Source organism: Ciconia boyciana, chromosome 6, assembly GCF_034638445.1.
Source record: "Ciconia boyciana chromosome 6, ASM3463844v1, whole genome shotgun sequence".
Classification (NCBI taxonomy): Eukaryota; Metazoa; Chordata; class Aves; order Ciconiiformes; family Ciconiidae; genus Ciconia; species Ciconia boyciana.
Window position 1 is genome coordinate 48,707,247 of NC_132939.1, and position 21,580 is coordinate 48,728,826.

Genomic DNA, 21,580 nt, shown 5'->3' on the forward strand with positions numbered 1-21,580 from the left:
AGACTGTTTTAGTGTTGGCATTTTTACCTGTTTGTTTTTAATTTGAGATTAGATCAGTTCTAAACATTTTGCCTCCTTAGACATTCTCATATTCCTATTTCTTCTATAATTTATATTCTGTAACAAAGTAATTTTCTTCACAAAGCGTTACCACACAGCAACCTCTCAGGACAATAGTACACACAGAGGCGGTGTGTACAGGTTCCAGACTATTTTGCTCTCAAAAACAAGTGTTTTTCAAAAGGTAGGGTGCAAGGTGGTCCAATTTGCCAATGCGAGAGCTAAAGAGCTCAGCCAACTGTTCAAGAGATGTTGAACCATTCCTGATAAATACAAACACCATCCAGAATTGAGACCATTTTCTACCTAGAGAAGGACAAATGAACATGAATGTTCAATGGGGAAGGAAGATGGGACAGCTGGATTGAAGCTTATAATAAAGGTCTGAGATCTAAGGACCTTAGCAATATTGGAGTCTAAAGACATCTGGCATGTAGGAAGTTGCAACTCAGTCACAAAGATGTTCTCCAGACTGTTAAGACAGCTATGAGAGAAGTAGTAGCAGGATGAGGACATACTGTTTGTCGCTACTGGGAGTGTTATGGAAGTCTGTGTTTCAAGGGCAGTACTGTCTCCATATTCCTCTGTAATCTGTCAAAAGAAAGATTGCCCTAATACGAAGCTCCCTTCTACAGTTGTCGTCTGACACCACCAGGTTTTATTTTGCATGTTAAAGGTTAGAAGCTCCTGAAAAATCCATAATTCATTGCAAAAGGGGTAATGTATGTTTTATTAGGATTCTCAAATACAGTGACAAGAGTCCAGTCCAAGAAATCCAGAGTCATGACTGAGATCAGCCACCCAGAAGGACGATTTGGAGATATGAGCCCCTGCTTGAGAGAGTGAAGATAATCACCAAGAATGCAATTCTCCTCCAAGTAGCAGCAGCTATGAATGTATGACATGTGAAATAAGCCTGTTCCAGTCTGAATCTGGAATTGGCTCTGAATCTTGGCTTAGGCAAATTCCTAATAGTAAAAGTTTACCAAGCAGACTAATAGGTGTTGAGCTTTCCAGTAAACTGAGAATGAGGACTATATATCGAAGTTTTGAACAGTGGTGTCAAAAAAAAATATCTTTTAAATAGAAAGGGGCTCCTCGGGAAAAATAATTTCAAAAAATACGCACAGAACAAAACAGAATTTGCAAGAGAAAGGATTAAAACGTCTTCATCTACAGATGAACAGCTTAGGGGAATGGAACGTTGGGGATGTACTTAGTATTTCATATTCAGTTTGCATGAAATTCAAAAGATGAGCTACTAGGAAAAAAGGTGTCCAGCTTGAGGGCTCATGATCACATAGCCAATCATATGAAAGTCTTTGAAATACATTTTAATTCATTCACTTGAATTCAAGTTTTCCTTCTACAGAAACCCTGGCAGTGTCAATGTATCTTTACAGATACAAGTCACTATTCCTTTAAAAGGATAAAAAAGAGATTGTTCCAATCTGCAGATAACAATATCAAATGACACCAACTCATTTCATTAACCATCCCTCTACCAGACCGAAGCCACAATTGAAGGATCTAGACATGGACATAGGCATATTAAAGAGCAATGAAAACTGTAATAAAGCACTCTAGTTCTTTTCACCCACTAGGACATTCAATAGGGGGAAAAAATGAAACAGTAACTCTTTCTGAAATACTAGCAGAAGCACTACAAGCATTTTGATAAACATTACTTTTTATCTACATCAAAAAAGCATCTTATCTTCTCAGATATGACCTCTTTGAAGAGTCTCTAGCCTTACCTGAAATACAAAGCGTCAATCTAAATTAAGACTCCTCAATATCACTGCACCGTATAAAACAACTGCCTTCCAAAAAGCATGTATACTGTTGCTAATATTAAAAGTGAAAAACAAGGAATTGCACATTTCTTCTCAACTACAGTATTCTATTGTATAGAGATAACATTGCAAATCATATCTTAAGGAGAGTAAAATAAAAAAGTTACACTATGTTAAGACACAGATTTTCCAAATAGCAGTAAAATCAGAGAGAGATGTATTTTTCATATATTTCCTAAAACAAGCAGAAAAAAAGCTACCAGCTGTCTCCTATTTTAATTCATAATATAAACATTTTTATGTGTCTCCTAAACAATATTTTATACTTCGTCAGATACTGTTGAATGAAACTATTTGAAAAGCAATGAAAAGCTGTCTGGCCACTACAGTGCATTTGATTGCTTGTTGAAATAAATTAAAAATAAACTGCTCACTGCAAGCAAAGTTTACATTTTAGAAAACAAAATATTTTAATTGAGACAACCCAGGTAATGACTTGCTTTTGTTTGTTTGGGGTTTGAGGGAGGGCATAAGGGGTGGGTTCTTTTAAAAAATGTTTGTGTTAGTTACCAAAAAGGTCTAACCATAGACAAGACACTATCATGAAGTACAGAGACTGTACTTGTTATCTGGTTGCCAAAACAAGCAGAGCTGGACTTATATAGTTAAAAGAATGTGCCAAAGAGAAGAGAACTTTTGCCAGTTTGACAGGTACAGGCTCACAAATGCAGCATGTACCTAACTTAATCCTGAATACACAGGAAGTTTTCATTTGCATACCTCTTGTAATTGAAGAGACATATGTCCCAGTTGGTCCTGGCGCCTTTCTACAAGCTGTCTTTCAGCACGCATTTCTTGTTCTATCTCCTGAAGTCTTCTCTCTACCCGTTCAGATACCTTCAAAAGAAAAAACCCACGCCATTCAGGAGATTAGTGCATCTTTTACCACATATTAAGATAACAATGGCAAAAAAAAAGTGAATAGAGCATTGGGCAGAAAGAAGAGAGAACACAACTTTTATTTTATTAAATAAGATTTAGAATGGTATAGAAAATAGAGTTATAGCAGTGAGTACTCCAGAAGTACTCAAGCAGGGAACTGACCTGCTATCTTGCTAGCAATATCCTCCTTTAGGTATATGCATATTTTTCTCTACAGTGGTGGTTCTACTGAAGTGCTAAATATCTCAATATCAAGCTTGGTGCAGCCTAACCTGAAGCTGCAATACAAAAATCTTAGCTTCTCTGCCACAGGCCTGATTAACCTCTGGAGACTCATTTCTTTCACACCTCCAGTCTGTAAAACAGACCAATGTTTGCCTCTTACATACTCTGAAATCTGCCAGTGAAAAGTAGTAAACAAGAGCTAAATACATGAGAATTACTATAATAGGACAAAATAATTATATTAAGACTTTTTCCTAATATTTTGTGAATCTATGTATGAACTAATACAAATAACAGTAGTTATTTGTTAAAGTAATTTGGATTATAAACACAATAATTCAAACTTAAACTACAATACTAGAACTACTTTATTTTTGCATTTCAAGCTGCTAGCAGACAGCACCCTCTCGTGGGCAGCAAATTAAATTTATATTGTTAAAGTTTAAGATTAGCAAGGGAAATATTTATGTATCGTTTCCTCCCTACCTTAAAACTAATTATTTTAAACAATCACTAGAAAGCAATATATCTATTATTGAATGGTATTTAGATAAAAAGAGAAAGACTTAAAACACCACTCAACTACTAGTTTCTGTTGTATGTGGAGGGGAACAAGTTCTCATCTGTACTTTCAGCACTAAGCATGCTTCTACTAACACTAGGTATATGTGTACATAGAAAATTTTAACATGAGCAACACAGTTTTGTAGCAACAGAAACATAATTAAGGTTATATTTATATTCTGGGCCTCACAAGTACATCAGGTTTAAAGAATGAAACAGACTTTTTCTTTACAACAGAATACATCAGTTTGAAAACATTTCTTCTTTGCGCAGCCAGATGAATAGTCAGCTTACAATTTGGAATTTTGTATTTTCTCATAAAACTATCAGGAGATGCTCAAAAAACATACTGCATCAAACCACGCTCTTTCATGTAAGTTATGAAAGCTCTGTAGTCATAATCCAGAATACTTACTAAAAACTAATGCATAAAAAATAAGGACCACATCACAACGTTTGTATTTGTTTTGACAAGTACTACTTAGTGTTACTTGTAATAATCCACAAAATACTGCAGCTAACAGCAACAATGATACTATGTAGCAGGAACAGAAAATGACACTTTGTTATTAAACTTGTTATATCTTTGCTGAAAACTGGGCAATATCTGTCATCCTTTTCTCCAGATATACCTAAAGTGCACAAATGAAACGAAGTCCTATTTTAAAAAAATCTTGGCTACATGTTTCTGAAGACAGACACTTTCTCAGCTCTCTCACACCTCTTTTTCAAGTGAAGTTAAGCAAGAGAACACTAAAGCTATTAAGAAAGAAAATGTATAATTCAGACTTGACAGAAGATCCAAAAGTAACATCACCCCCAAAGACGACATTCAAAAGGAGAGGTCAGTAACTTCCTCACTGACACAGGTCTAGTTCACCACATGCACAGCAGATGACGTGACACGAGGCAGCAATAGGCAAGCTTCAGATTCCTGCAAACTTCAGGTTTCATGGCAAATTATCACTAATGAAGAATGAGTAAGAAAGTAACTTTTTACTAACTACAAGATATCAAGTGATTTGCCCTGCCTCTGACTTCTTTCGCCTCCCTCCAGAATACAACTATCATCTTATTTCTAACAAGGTACCGAAAAAGACTCAGTGACTGTATTTGTCATGTGCATAGAAATTTCAGAGTTACAGACATAATCCTCCTAACAAAAAAGAAAAAAAAAGAGCACCCCCAAAACAAACCACCATACATTCTGATGCTACTTATAGCTCATTGGAATAAAACCTGCTACCAAGAAACTATAGTTAGTATATACCGTTAGCTCATATCCTCTGTGCACAAAGCACAGAAAAAGGAGGCTGGAAGGGACTTCAAAGGCTAACAAACTTACTGCCTGGCTAAACACATGACCTTTTATATCTATATCATTTTTCTACAAGTCCATCTAACCTGCTCAAAAACATTCACAGAAAACTTTTACTGCATCCCTAGACAATTCAATCCTTTGCCTCTAAAGTGACCTGCTTTTCCTAAAGTACAATTTTAGTCTTCCTTGCTGAATTTTACACCTATTAACCCTGTTCTATCCTCTAAGCCACATTCAAGACTGGACACTGGAATCCGTTCTGTTTTCCAACATACCTGAAGTCTACCTGCAAATGTAACAAGTGTCTCTATATTGCATCATCTAGACCATCGATAAAAACTACAGAAAGAACCAGAGCAAGAATACCAACACGTAAAATTCACTTCACTAACTCCTCTAATTTTAAGTGAACAGTTTACTAGCTACACAGGTATCTGGACAGTTGTGTGTTTATTCTAGACTATATTCAGTTTTACCATATTTTACTAAAAAGCTTATTAGAACAGTATATGAAATTCTGTCTAAAAAACCTCAAAAAAATTGCATCAAGATACAGAAAACTACTGCTTCATCCTTGTAAATTCCTTCTATGATATAACAGTGTAATTCTTCTTGACAAATCTGTGTTGTCTGCTACTTAAGTTTCTTGTTTGTTTGCTCTTGGATGTTTACAAATCAAGTTCTGGAAAAATAATCAGTCTATTTTCTCCTTTTTCAAGATCTGCCTCTTTTCAATATTCCAAGAACATTTTTTCTAACTCACCCCCACAGTTGTTCATGAATACTCCAAAACAGCCATTAGTGGTTTTAAGATCACTTCAGACAGTTATTTAAGTTTCTTAACTAATCTGCACCAGGTTATTTAAAAATATTTTATGTGCCTTCCTTCCGCCGCCCAGTATTCTAAGCTGAGGTCTTACACCCCCATTGCTGGTCACTAACTTGCAGTTTAAATTGCTGGCAAATATCAATGTTAAAAAGGTGTTGAACAGGAATCAACTTTCTTGGCACACTGTGTCAGCAGTTTCTGCTCTTCTGCAAGGAAGAGGCCAATTGCTTTGGTCTCCCTGAGAAACAGTGATGTATTCACAAGTGAATCGTCATCGCTCTTGGTGTCTCTGTTGGTGTATCCTGTTATCTACCACCAGGGCCTTTTCACTCATATATTTGCACTATTTTTTATGACTGTTCTTATTAAATTAATTTCCCCTTTCTGTGTTCTTTCTCTTTGTGTCCGAAGTAAATGCAGAGCTTCTAATTCAGCCAAGTAGATATATTGCTATATTTGCTATACTTTGTTGCCAATTTTTCCTTTAAGAGGATTTGCATAGAACATGTTTGAATATTCGCCCAACTCTCATTTCCTCCAAAGAACCAAGTTTTTTCTGCATGTAATCACTCATTTCATAAATAAAAAATCTGCAATCTCACAAACTATTCTAAATAAGTATAAAATAACAAAAGACATAGTAAACAAAGCACAAACCTTAGAGTATGAGCAAAGTGATTCCTTAAAGCAATCATTTTTTCCATCAAATTTTTGTTGATTTTTTTTTTGGTAAGATAGAGCTTGGCATACAGAGTGGTTGACTATTAGTTAAAGTTAGTTGTTTTAGGATAAAGGAATACGTACCACACTGGTTAACATTTCTTCAGAAGGAAAAGTATTTTCTGGTAGACAAAATGCTTACTATGAAACATTAAATTAGCATTAATCCTGAAAAAGAGGATTAAACAAAGGCAGCCTCATAAACACTACTTTTAGTCTAAAGAACAATACTTAGGAGATTATGGTCTTTCATTTGTGCTCCTCATTCCCTAGCCTCCCCAAAACTCAGCTGAAATTGGCCAATAGATTAAAACGTTCAGTGGTACAGAGCTGTCAAATGTATTTAGACTTTGTGAGGGGTTTCAAGAAAGTAAGATCCTAGACAGAGGTGATCTCATAAATACCCCATTTAGGGAAACAGGGGAACTCAGCCTTTATTCCTTTGTTTTGGCTGTCAGCAAAGTACATGCATTTAGTCTGAAAATAAGTATTAGCCTATTTACCATTCTAAAAAAATACTGTGTTGGAAGTATAAGACAATAAAGCTATCAATGAAGTTAGAATGATGCAAAGAAAGTGTCATGGGACTTTGGAGGTGTATCATGGTGAGGAAGTGTTCTTCATATGGGAAGAACATGAAAGTTCTTGTACAAGGATTTAGATAACCAGGATACAATATAAGTTTTTGTGGGGTGACACAAACCCAAAAGCGTTCAAGTGGTAAGGGAGGAGACTAGGAAAAGAAGGCAGAGAGGACACAAGTCCACAGCAAATTAGGCTTTATTATGTTGCACCTTGCAACAGAGCAAAAGAACCAAGTACCATCACTTGTGGCTTCCTCTGCATTCTCTGGAAAAGCTGCTGTGTCACATTCATGTCCTAGCAGTGTTTAGCAATAAGACTTCCTGGAATGCAGTACACTTACCTTCTCCATCTTGGAAAATTCAGCATCATCACACTATCACAAATTGGGTCGCTTATCACCACATTTTCCAAATTGTTTGTCATTTATGCTATGGAATAGCAGAAGTCCCAACACAGGTCCCTCCAAATCTGAGCCCAGCTTTCTGATGTATTTCTATGTTGGAACCTGTCAACGGTCTGCCTGGTCAAGATGGATCCAAAAACCCTAATACATTCTTTCTCCCATCCTCTCCACATATGTTATCTCATCTGAACACTCCTTCTAGTTTGATCATCTTTTTATCTAGTGATACTATAGCATTAAACAGGGTTTATCAGTTCGTATACCTTTGCAACCTCTGTCACTTTTTTTTTTTAAACCTGCCTTACTGCATTTTTATATTTAACTGCTGAAGTTTATCTAAACTTTCTACTTCTATCATTTGGCTATAACTTTTGGAAGGCCTCCTTTTTAGCTTTTGTAGTTACATCAGCTATCTTTTGCTCTCCTTCATGTCTTTTAATGCATTTATTTGAAGTCACTACTGTAGTGTTTTCAGATCATTTCCACATTGTCTGGAAATATTCTATGTTCTTTATTCCCCAACAGTTTTCTAAGAAGCTTCTTTATTTTTGTGCAACTCTCTTTCAGAAACCAAACATTATTTTAAGGGGTTTAACTTTTTTGCTCCATGCCAAATCTGTTTTGGTCACTGTTACAAGGTGAATATTTCACAGATTAAAACAAGGACTTTTGTTTATAACAAATAACTGTTTTTTTTCTTCTGGAATGTTTCTGCTCCCCAAAGCAGTTAATGCACCACCTAAAAACATAGTTCCCCCAACATAACAGTTACCCAGTCTACACTGCTGTAGACATTATCTGCCACAAGAACCCTGTTTTTGTAGCCTCTCCGACCTTCCTCAGTTTGTCACAGAGCCTGTGACATACAACAATAGGGATTAAAAAAAAAAAGTTAGAAGCAGTTAAGTGTTAACTCATTAAATAGTACATGCAGAAGAAACTAAAATTCACTTCTCTTCCTTTATTCCAAATGATCCTGACTCAGAACAACATTTCTACCATAAGATTATGTATCTTGTCCTCTAGATCTTATCAAAAGCCTTAGTGTAGACAAGTGATTCACTGGAGAACAGTACAAAGAATATGGAGGTTCTACTTAATGACATGAAATGCTAGCACTAAATTATTGCATTCACAACATATTAAAATGGGCTGCATTTTTAGCAGCACAGACTACCTGAAAAATAACCATGACACTAAGAGCTGTGTCTCTGTGTAAGGCTTTCACGTAGCAGCAAAATCTATGAAAATGTATTAAGCTATCAAAAAGTTCCCCCACCACCAATTAAACACAAAGAATAGAATGTCCTGTTTAAAACCAGGGTGACATTCAAGTCATGCAGCTAAATATAACCTTGTGGAGATGCTGGATGCTTAATCTACAAAAAGCAGCATCCTACTTCTTGAATTTCTCTCCTGTTTTTCAGCTTTCCAGTGTTATTTCTAGTGCATAAGTCCTGCTAACTGAAATCTATTTCAACAGATTTTTGTTGCCTTTCTTGTTATGACCTATTTTATCATCAATGCAGACTTGAAACAGAAGTATTAAAATCACAAAAATAGCAAACTTCTTTCACAGATGTCACTTTAAATATTGTTAAACTTTTCCCTCATGGCAAATGATAATGCGTGATATACATTTTACAAGTCACCTGTGCAGTGCAAAAAAAAAATAATCCCCATATCAGATCTTCTGAAGGACAGTTCCTTATCTGACAATAATCCTGGCTCTCCGAGATATCGTAACCACATTAACTCCATGTGGGACCCATTTCACTTGACATTGCTGCCTCTTTCCACAGACACAGCCTAGACTAACCTTGTAATGGCACCATCTCAATTAAGCATCTACTTAATTTGAACAAATCTGTGCTTTGGTGCAGTTACTTTTTATGCATAAAGATCAGCTTCTTGTGCTATTTCATTTGTGCTTCTATACCAGGAGACTGCAACAAAATATCTAAGAGGGCTATCTTATATAACCATAAAGTAAGTAAACATTCTTTCAATTGTTTATAGGTCTGTATGGACGTTCCTCTAGCAAACATCCAAACTTTTTTCAGGAAAAAAGGAATCTCACAAAATATCTCGATAAGATAACAGATTTTGATATAGAATTGTAGAACCTGCAGGCTTTATACCAAAACTGCACATAGATTCTCAAGTACAAGGCCATGGAGAGTGCTTGCTTTGAAACAGGCATCTAACTATGCCTGTGTCATCACCCCAGATGTCCTCTGGTGTTTATACTGGGGTGGAAAAGGCTCCCTTTAAAGGAAAAACTAATGTGCATTGATTATGTGGTGTGGCTCTTAAAGTATTCAGATTCAGCATCAAAAAGGTTCTAAGAATCAGAACCCCTAATAAAAATAAGTTCTAAAGCAGTGACTCAGAAAAACTGTAGTGACTAGACCTTTATCACTACACATCTATATAGAGGCAATTTTCAAACAGCACTGAATATACTGAACAGTAGGGCTGTAAGAATTTAGATATATGTCCCTACAGAAATGAAGACTTAAGGACACTGAACTGAAAAGAATGTTTCTACCATGAACTCATCCTGTCAAACTATGAAGATTTCAAGTTGACAATTTATTGCCAAGCATCATACAGTAGAATACAAATACAAGAATGGTAATGTTGGAGGTGATAAACACTCCAAAGCATGGTGATAAAGGCACTAAGTACAAAAGTTCCTGCACAACTTTGCATAAGGAAGTTGTGAGGGAAAAAGCATTTCCTCCTACCCAACTCACTTTAACCAACAAGAAATCAATTCTGAATTAAATAGTCTCATTAGAAGAATTCCTAAACACAGACAGGTACTAAAGGACCTCAAAAATATACAATAGGAGACCACAGTTTCTACACACACTCTAATTTCATGCTTTGCTATGCTCACCATTACTGTTATTTTTATTCTTAACATCCATACTAAATTCCCGTCTTTTGCATTTACCTCATCTCAGCCATTCTGCCAGCCTCATCAGTGTAACAGTAGATCATTAGGTTTTGAACAAGGGCAAAGGATCCACACCTAGTATCAGAGAGCACAGGTACAGCAGCAGTGCAGAATATTGCTACCACTAGGCTTTTTCAGTGGTGTGGAATTGCCTGGGTACAATGAGTGATTAAGCATGTCAGCCTGAAATTCTTCAGCCTGAAAGCCTCTGAAGAAACTGAACAACCTCCTCCAATGAAAATTAGGGATGAAAAAGCAGTTAGATTAAAAAAACCACAACCTACAATAACAAAAAAGCTAACAACAAAAAACCCAAACTAAATACACCAACCAGAACATACCAAACACACACACCCCCCCCCCCAGAAAAAAACAAACCACCACAAAAGTGGCAGCTCCTCTCACAATATGTAATCTATCTGGAGAATTCCCTGCTATAGGACAAGTAAGATGATAAAGCTATGCAAGTTATAACAAGAACCGGACAAATTCTAGAAAAGAAATCCACAGAGGGATTACTAAGTAGAGAAAGTACAGAGATCAATTCCAGACCAAGAAGCTCCCAAGCCACAGGTGATTAGACTAGTATTGTGCAGAATTATCATTAAATGCCTTTCTATTCTAATATCATTCACTAAACACCCACTTTTTGATCATTCATCACACATAGCTAGATCTTTCCTAACTACATATTTCTGCAAATTGAACCCCAGCAACTGAACGAGTGGCCTTTTTTATTTTTCCCCCTCTTTTTTCCCTCCTCTTTCTGGTCTTCTCTCCATTTGGCCAGTGTTCTTCCTAAAGATAATAAGCAGCAATGAGCAGAATATTCCAGCTGAAGTCTTACTAGTCCTACACATGAAAACCATCTCATTGCAGCTTACTTCAGCGTTTGTGTCTTCACTAAAAGAATGTCATTAAACACTTCAGCTTTCATAGCTTTATTGGACGATAATGTTCTCTCCCAACTAAGAGTCTTATTCTTCTGGTATTCCCCTTACCATTAACAAACTACAGAAGGCTTCCTTGTTACACTTCACATCTCTCATTTTTTGTTTCTCTCAGGTCAAAAGTTGTAACATTCAATTTCAAATCTTGAAATCCTACTATAGCAGGTCACAAAGAGCTAGTTATTTCTTTCATTAATGAAACAGTGGCTGCCAGCATTCCAGAGGATTGAGGAGGAAGGTTTGTTTCTCTCATTCAAAGGCATTGAACAGTTATAGTGTAGCCAGCTGCAGCAGCTATTTTCTTGAGAACCATCTTGGTTAAAACTTACTGAGTTTGCTAATTTCCTGGTACATGAAAGAGAAAAACAAATAAGTATACTGAGAAGTAGGCCACAACAAGAAAACCCCAGAGTTTTGCAAGTATCAAGAATTCTTTATCAGATAAACTTATTTTATCCTATCAGGCTATTAGGAGAAAGCAGAGCTAACATTCTAACAAAAACAGCCTGTTATATTTTTCTAGGAAGGCTGACAAGACAAGTCTTCCTCCACTGACAGAATCTATCATATCAGCATATAACTGCTACTGATAGATTATAGTCTCTTGAATCCCTGTCCAACTTCATCTAGAGTCAGGAACTTACACAAGTACAATTATTAAGTCTGCTGGTGCCAACAAGTGGTCTGTGCCAACAATATTTTTATCAGTGACAAACACATCACTAAAGCTCTTGACAGAGCATTTAGTACCAATTCATGCAATTTTAGGGCAAGATGAATCACCTATGGGAAAATAAGGACACACAACACTTGCTGTGAAAAGTCAGCATTGCTACTGATACCACATTAATACTTACACAAAGCATACACTCAAGTCTTATGAGTCGAGAACTACCTACAGCATTTTCACCCTAACTACTGGGGAGACTCTCATCTTCTCTTGTTCCTACAGCAATATGCTGTTTGAATTCCATCTCAATAGCAGATCTCTTTCATATTTAAGTGATATAGACTGCAGTTAGTCTGCTTCCAGCAGATACAGGAGGCAAAAAAGAAGAGACTATCATGGCCATCTTGCCTCCTTTGTTACCTTTGTCACAAAGCCTTCAGAGAAGAGTGCAGCCCAAAGAGACTCCTCCCGTTACGCTGCACAGATGATAAAGATTGAAAAGGACAGGGAGGGAGGGAGGGAGAGGAAACAATATTATTCATCATCATAACATGGGAAAGCTTGTATCTTTCAAAAGATATCTTCAACAAGTATGAATATTGGTTTGAACGCTATCAAAGTTAAAAAGCAGCTTTCTCTAAGACTGTGAATTTTGAAACAGAAAGATTCACTGCATACACATTTGTAAAACACTCACTTTTACTTTAAACAAGCATCTGAAATATAAAACTTGTCTTGCTGATTTCATTATGGAAGGGTAACACTAACAACCTATAGTAGCCTAGATAAGATCATGTTCAGATATACATACTAATATGTGGTACTGATTACCAACACACACATTAAACTAGAAGCCCACATCCTGCTTAGAATACTAAATATAAATCATCTTTTCATGTTAGTCACACTCACCATTTCTTGTCTTTGGGACTCAGTGAGCTTTTCAGACAATTCTTCTAGAGTCTTTCTTAATTCAGCATCAGTCCTTCATAGAAAAATATAGGTAAGACAATATTCTACAGTGCAAAAACTAAAAATCAACTGTGATAATTTTAAGGAGCAGCAATCTCCTGAATTTTTATGCTACTTCAATTTGTTCTACAGCCTCTAAATTCCTGGCATAATTAGAGACCAGCCTCAAGTGGAAAACTCATGATAAAAAGCATTTCCATTCCTCAAGTGAAGATAACAGAGCATCTAGTTTGAAAGGCTAGGTATCAGGTCAACAAGTATAAAATTATGAACACTTCTACACAGTCCTTTTGAATACTACTAGTTCCTACTAGGAATTAGCAGTCTAATTCCTGTTATTGCTGTTAGACAAAGCACCATATGTTAAGATGGTACGTACTTTATAAAAAAACATTATGGCCTGCATGAGAGCTTGCCCTCCAGAGACTCCAGTACCAAGAAAAAATAAGGAGCAAAGTTGTAATAAAAGAAATTCCCAAGTCCTTGTCATTTTGTCCATATATAAAAAAGGGGGGAAAAGCCACATATAGTATACAAATCAGAATTGATGGGTGTTATTTACATTTATAAATACTGCACAAGATGACATAGAACAAGCAGTTCATAATACTGCTTTCATCTACAAGTTGTGCAATTCCCCGCTCTCCCCAAAATTTTTTTTTTAAATATAAAAGAACAAAGGAGTTTAAGAATTATTTAAAACCATAACAACTATTTTCCATACTATTCTTCACATGAAGTTATATTCTGTTTATACCGATTTCTTCTTGAAAACTCCCGACTGATGTCATCTCCTAGGCGAATTTGTTCACTACTGAGATCTCGAAGAGACTGGTGGAAAGAATGCAGCTGTAAATTAAAGTACACAAAATAAGTCAAGGCTTAGGAACCCTTTTTTCTGTGATATTCCAGAAATACATATATACACACTTTTTAAAATAAAGCAGATAAAAATAACCTACAAAATAATGAAATTCCATGAATTGCAGATGAGCCTGGATGAGCAGATGAGGCTTGCATGCTTCTAATTCATTCACCCCTTCACAACACTTGCTCATTCAAGTTTAATTTTCAGTACATTATTTGCTAAACCAAGTTTCCCAACTATGGGTTTTTTTCTATGGTTTAGAGCCTGGTCATTTCAGTTATTTGACACTGCACCATCTTTTTAACATAATGCAAAGCAAGTTGAAAGATCTGAACAGGAGAAGTCAGGAGAGACACATTTCCTGCTAATAAATGCTAGTATAAGTGAAACAAAGTTCTGCCCAGCTACATATCTTACTATCAAAAGATGGCATATGAAATTGGAAGTGACCAAGCAGAACACTATGATGTATTCAGGAACTAGCAAAGCACTGAGGAAAGGTATTTTACCTTGCCCAAGACTTTACATACTCTACTAGGATGCTTTTTTCAGAGCTTGGAGAGGAAAAAAAAAAACAAACAAACACAAAACAAAAAACACATATCTATTTCCCTTTGTAAAACCTCCCATTTCCCCCATTCAGCAGGCCCCCAATTTGTAGTCAAAGTTTTCAAGGGAGTAAATAAAAAAATGTAATAGGACATCCATCCTTCATGGGACAAAAAGTGACAGTTAATCCATTCTACTGCTGTCAACAGCTCAGTGGCCAGGACCATCATTATGAAAAACCCTGGTTTATAATATCCCCTTGTTCTATGCCCAAGACTTAAACCTGGATCTTCCACAGCCCAGTTGACTGCCCTCGACATTCAGACACAGGTACTACCATCTCCCCTCTGTGACTAATCAGAAATTTCAACCTGACCCAAAAGACTTTGAAAAACACAGCATATTTTCAAAATGTATCAGTCTAAGAAGGAGAGAGACTCAAATGTGTTAAAAGCCCATTCAGCTGGAAAATTACCTTAGCTAGAAGCAGTCAGAATGGGAATAAAGTGACTGTGGTTACAGAAAGAAGAAAAAGCCACAGCTTTAGTCAAGCAGTACTGCTTTATCTCTGCCCCAATTTCTACCTGTGGTCATAATCAATGACTACTTCTAGTTCATCATTCCTCAAAGCACTATACTCTTCTTACAAAATAGTTAATGACTGAGTAAAGCCATGTTGACTCACTGAAAAGCAAGAATAAGGAATAAATCAGCAGTTATCAAAACAGGAAAAAAGCTATTTGCTTACATAGTTACTCAATATAAACTAGGAATTTTGTATGCATGCAGGAACTCCCTTGAATAAAATTTCTAAGTTATTTATAGAATATTTAGAAGTAAGCTAAAATATTTCTAAGCTTTTTGGAAGCTTAGGAGGAAGATTTCCATATAACATTATTTCCTTTCAAGGATTATGTTCCACACTAACCTTGGTGGAGGAAGGAATGGGGGGAGAAGTAGACTGAAAGGACAATGAAACAGGGTTAAATAGAAGTCTAGGAATTTCTGTAGTACTCAGACTTCCGAAAAAGTCAACTGAGAGAATGTACGGTGGTTAAGTTTAAAAGTAATTATTTGGAAGTCGAGACTGATTTAATAAAGTAAACACGAACAGCTTACAATCAGCTGCTTTAATGTTATTCATAATACATTTCTCCTGGACAAATTAGTCTGCAAAGAGGGATTCACTCAAGTACGTCTAGCCACTCTGTCTGAGAGCGCAAAAACAGGTACTGAAGTCTCGTCTCTATCTGTAGGATATAGACAACCTATAATCTTATCCACTAAAGTAATTAATTTATTTTTTCTCAAGAGTCTGCAAGTAGACACAAGTTGAGGGGTATGAAAATTACCAGTGCCATACGCATCCCTTCCTCCTCACATCATCTGCCTGAAGCATGGGGTCAAATTATCCTACTCACAGGTCAGACCTAGAATTAAGATGGAGAACTAGCCAGCCCAAAATCAATCCAGGCTACACTGAAGTAAACAGCAAAAGCACTAAGACCCTGGGCTACTAACTAAAGCAGAACAATCCCCTTTAGAGCCACATTGGATTTCAGCATGTAGGTGAATGTTAATCACATATTCAGAGATGACTTTTCTTTCTCATACATGGCCTAAAAAGTATAGAGATTATTTTCATACATTCCTTTTGATATCACTACCATCTGCATCTTTTTATCTATAATGACAGATTTGCATGAAACTTGATGACACTGACAGATAACAAGAGGTGACTGCCTAATGGGGAATGGCACATAGCATTGAGAGCACACTCCATAGCTGAAACATTCTTAGCTGCATCATCAGAATAACCTCATTTGATGTAAAAGCCTAGTGACCACATATTGCCTGTTTGGGGAAGCAACTCCCATTAGTGCTCTGTACCTGGTCCAAATTATCTGTCTCACTGACAAATCGAACACTTGCAGATCTAGACCTTCGATGTTTATTGCCCTGTGAGTCTCCATAATCCCTGAGAGGAGAAGTAGGCAGGAAGTGGCGGTTCCCTTTATGAGACAAGAGATAAAAAAATAAATAGGAAGGCAAAACTTCGTATGGGAAATTTTTCATTTTATTTCAAGAAAAACATGTGTTTCATCTTGCCAATATCCTTATAGGCCACTTTACAGACAAAACAACTACTAAAGTTACATAAAATGCACAGGCATACTTCTTGTTTAGCTCTTCCCAGGTTTCTTCTTCAATTTAAATATTTCTGGAATACATGTATGTGATGGGTAAGAAAGAGGTTTCCTTTGTTCCTCCAAGGACTAGGTAGTTTTTTCCTCAAATTTCATTTGCCCAAGCAACACCTTTTCCTCCACCTGGATCTATTATAGCTTCAAACTACAGTACTTCACAGCTTTTACATTAGAAAAATGAAAGTTTTAGAACTTTCTACTAATATACATTAAACGATACTTCTGGGAGGAATATTCCTCCCAAATACAGCTTTTCCTAAAATATAATGAATTTTCAGAGAGATATAAAAGAAAAAACTACTTTTCTGTAGGTTATACATTGGTTCAGTTTTTCCTTTTCCACCGAGCCTTACATAATTTCACCCACACATCTATAAACTTATGCATTTAAAATTTAACTTTCCTTTTTGCTGTGAAGCAAGCTTCAGGAGCTGCAATATCTTTTGGATTTAGCTTTAACTTGTATGTACCTACAACTCTTGCAGTGGACAAGGAATTTTCTCTACTGGAAGAATCAATGTTTCACTTAGATCTCTCAGGATATCAGCAGAAAAGACTATGTAACAGAAAGCTATAAGAATCTACCAAATAAACAACTGCATAACTTAATGCAGCGTCTCCCAAATTTCTAAACTGAATTTCTTTGAAGTAATTAGTGATGACTTTTCATGCCACTACCTTTACACATTTTTCTTCTTAATTTCCTCTTTCCATACAACAGCTATATGACATAATTTAAGTATACTCAAGCACCTTAAGTATTTTACCTGACACTCCTCCATCCAGATCACTAGGGTATAAGCTTGAGAGAGAAGCACTTCTCATTCCAGAGTTTTGGGTTAATCGTTGGCTCCTTAATTGACCTATAGACTGTTCCAGTGATTCTTTTAACTGCAGAGAAATTACAATTTACTGAAATACAAACACAGACTGATTAAAAAAAAAAAAGCATGAAAAATACTATTTTTCAAAAAAGCCATTAAGAGAATCAAAACTATTTTTAAGCCAAGTATAGCTATGAATTTATAACAGCTTTTCTTCAATATCTTGCATGTCATATTCCCATAACTATAGTAAAACATGTTTCCAGCATTGGCAGCTTCAAATATCAAGTTTCTTAAAACAGTGGTGCAACACACCAGGAGAACTCAAAAGTATGTCTCCTACAACCAAAATAAGACCTATTTGCCAGCAATGCTCAATAACAGCCCTGCAAAATCCAGAAAACAACTTCAAAGAACTGGTTTTTAATTGGAATTTTTCTACCAGCCCTACCTGGAATCAATTTGACATACGGCTATCAAGCTGTACATCAAGCCCTACTTCTAGTAGTTACAATTCCAGAAAAAGGCAGACATTCCCAACTTAAGGATTCAGAACTAACTATATTCCTAAATAAGTTCCTCATTTTTCAAACTTGCATCTTATTTTCTAAGGTTGCATTTGCTAACTTTGGTTCTTAGCTACTTGCTTTTGTGACACCTTTCTTTGACAATCTACAAAACATCAATTTCTAAAGGTTCACCTTTCCTTTCCCTAACAGAGGCTTGTACACTATGGTTAAATTGCTGCTTTATTCTTGCAGAATTATACACACTGTGTTGGATCTCTCTCTGGGTAGCACTTTTTTCCCCAAAGCACAAAACACTAGTTTAAATCTTTTCTGAATCTTTCAATGCTTGTTTAGGTTCTTTTTAAAGTATTATGTTTTCATTATATGGTATTATTAAAACAACTTCATTATTACTAAGAAACTCTCAAACCTTAAGGATTTTCTAATGCTTTCTCAAAAAGATGGAGGCTACTTGACAGAAAAAGATACAACAATGAATGTATGTAACAAAAGATCACTTTTGTATTCAAAAAGCTAAAATGTAAAAAAAATTCATTAAAATACCAGAGGATCAAAGAAAGAACAGCAATAATTCAATTTTCAAATCTAACTTGACCCTGTCAAAGACTTATCTTGCATCTTTAATAAGGCCATAAAAACTCTGAATTACGCTACAGGTGCTCAGTTTGCATGCTTTAGCTTTACAGCACTCATTTTTACCCTTTCTACATGAAACCAGACGGCTGGATTTTTTAGTTAATTTTTTAAACAAAGAACCACAGTGTCCAGAATTAACAACTTTACTCTTCAGTGTTTCTTTAGAACAGAACAATGGCCAAAAGTTGTTTAAAAAAATTGAGTTATAATTTACATTATCAACATCATTATATTTTAAGGTATTTGTGTTCTCTTAAACAACTCAGTTATTAAAAGAATGAAGAGAGGCTATGAGAGTAAACCAGAGATATTAAACATAATTTTTCATAGAATATCCTTAATATTCACCAATCTGAATTCCATTCCTCCACTTCTCATCTATAAGATGTTTAAATCCCACCAAAACAGTGCCTAACATTTTGGTCCTTTCCCATTTCTTCTTTCTTTTGTGTTTGATTTTTTGTTGTTGTTGTATTTTTTTTTTAAAACTTATTTAAAGAGACAAACATCAATGGCATCAGAAAAAATAAAATTTAAAAAAAAACAAAACCAAAAAACACCCAAACCACCAGATCTCTCTCAAAGGCTGATTACTTTTAAACCTCTCCAAAGCCTCACATGACCAAAAAAATCCACCCCAAAACATTCTCTCCTCCCTCTCACTCCCTTCTCTCCACCCCAAAGAGTGGAACAGAACCTTTTTTCTACTATTGTTGTCCTCCAGGCACATAACAAAACCACAAACCAACAGTGAAATCAGCAGGAGAATAACATTGCTCTGGAACAGAGCACATATGGGGAGTACAACGTTCCCACTGCTAGAGAATCAACAATAGCAACAATGAAATAAAGTTCTGAGCAGCAAACCTTCCTGACCCTGTAAGTTACCTAGCAAGTTTTGCATTGATTCACAGGCAGACCCCAGGCACCTAGAAGTGAGGTAGTGAGACTAATTTATAAATTAGAATGTAAAAGAGCTCCTCAGCAGCAATTACCAATTCATAAATGCAAAGGTGCTATACAATGGTCTGAAGAAAATCTTTTTTATGGAAAAGATCACAAAGAATTCAAGAGTCAGACATTACAATATTCAGAATAACTGACAGAACCTAAACACATATCCCATTTGGAGCAAAATACTCTTAGATGAACAATCTTGTCTAATACGGTAGAAAAAAACACCAACACATCACCATACAAATGAGAAATTTATTCAAGTTTCTTAAATATTTATTGTAGAAGGAAAACAAATTCACTGCTTCCTGATCCCAGCTGCTTCTTCCTACATACCAAATACATACAACATTTATTCTATGCAAGTGGGAACTTCAGCGTCAGGAAGGGAACAGGAACTCAGAGAAACACACTATCTTTACTAGTAAGACTGATTTTAGTCTATTATTTAAAGCTCAAGCAGGAGATGGTTAGAGTCTCTAGATTTCTCCTCTGCTTGAGCCATAATAAAAGCTACCTAGCATGACTAAGAATGGACATTAAGTGAAAACTAAATTTCAGTGATGTCTCACTCACCTTGATGTTTCCTCATAGAAAATCTTTCCAGAATAACGATGTTGAACTACATTTAGTATCAGCATTTGTTAAAAACAGACAACTTTAAATGGTTCCAATGCCCACCAGAAATTCTACAAATTCAATAACTAAGTAGAGCTTATAAAGACACAAACAGCATTCAAAGAGAAAAAAAATTATTGAGGCATATAATATCCCCAATTACTTCCATGCAGAGTTTGTGCATACTGATTTAGAAAGCAAGCTGTCTTAAGAAAACAAGCCTTCTTTTCTACATATTTGCTTTTTCTCTCTACCCTCACATGCAAAATATTCCTACATCTCATATGTATCTGTTTCCAGGCAGCACCTGCTGCAGTTTGTTTGTAACCAAGTTACAAACCTCTCTTGCCCTACCAGCACTAATTTGTTTCACCTTCTCTGTCTAGACACCTGTTTTCAAACTTGTAGAAGCTTGATATTTATGAGAATTTCACCCCTTCTGCAATTTAGAGAAAGCTGGTCAACAGATTCAGAACCTGTTGTAGAATGACGGGAAAAAAACCTACACCAGTATGATCACAGTCTCATTCCCTGTTGTAACTCTGCTTTTATCCTATCACTTATTCATGCAAAAGAAACATGTTCCCTAACAATCTATTTCAGCTATGCACCTTGTACTTGGCATAGTATCATAACATAACAATCTATTTGGTGCTTATAAACCAGAAGAGTAATGAAGCTACAAAACCTGCCAGAGTTTCATTATATAACATATTACTGCAGTTTGATTTAGATTGCTCAAATAAGTATGAAAAGTTTCTGTTTACATCTACTTAACTCTTGATATATTCTGTCCATTACTACCAAGTTTTCAGCTATGAATGCTATTAGCAGAAAAGATTTAAGAAGTTAAGATAAACTGAAAGTTGCTCACAGTTGCTATTGCTTCGGTTTGTTCCTTGTTGTATTCTCTGTATTGTCCTAGCAAACGGTCAACATGTCTTAGATTTCTGTTGGTATCCTTAAAAAAAAAAAGTTTGAGGAAGAAAAGTCAAAGCACAAACCTCCTCTAATCAAATATTACTGTCTTTATTATTCTTGGTTTATAAGTGTAAACTGATAACACAAGTGCTTTTTAAAGGGTCTAAGCATTCAAAATCCTATCCAAGTAACCAGAATCTGAAGATGTACAGCACGGCTAAAGGGAAGGAAAAAAAAAAAATCCCCACAAAACAAAAACCACACAATCACTTACAGTACAACAGTAAGGCCTCAGCTTCAAACAAAAAGTTTTATAAGTTTCAGCCACTCTGGAGAAAAATCTTTTTAATCCAAAGTTCTTAAAAAGTTAACTTGATTCTGTTTTACAGGCAGGTAACAGAGAAATAACAAATTTTAGGTAACAAATAACACATTAGGTAACACAATAACACATTAGGCAAGGTCTCTGCG

At 35.8% G+C, this 21,580-nt stretch overlaps 1 protein-coding gene across 10 annotated transcripts in view; it reads right to left on the bottom strand.

The window, feature by feature from the left end:
* CEP128 (centrosomal protein 128) overlaps positions 1-21,580 on the bottom strand; it is a 138,455-nt gene that overhangs the window by 110,322 nt on the left and 6,553 nt on the right. For 8 of the 10 annotated variants that reach the window (XM_072865405.1, XM_072865404.1, XM_072865399.1 and 5 more), the window contains exons 3-8: positions 21,063-21,149; positions 17,394-17,517; positions 16,310-16,431; positions 13,760-13,851; positions 12,943-13,015; positions 2,637-2,753 (exon numbers count right to left, since the gene is read on the bottom strand). In XM_072865405.1, the coding sequence (XP_072721506.1) occupies positions 2,637-2,753; positions 12,943-13,015; positions 13,760-13,851; positions 16,310-16,431; positions 17,394-17,517; positions 21,063-21,149 (615 nt within the window). Of the gene's footprint in view, positions 1-2,636; positions 2,754-12,942; positions 13,016-13,759; positions 13,852-16,309; positions 16,432-17,393; positions 17,539-21,062; positions 21,150-21,580 lie in introns of all 10 variants that reach the window. The other 2 variants (XM_072865402.1, XM_072865403.1) reach the window with 2 other exon arrangements.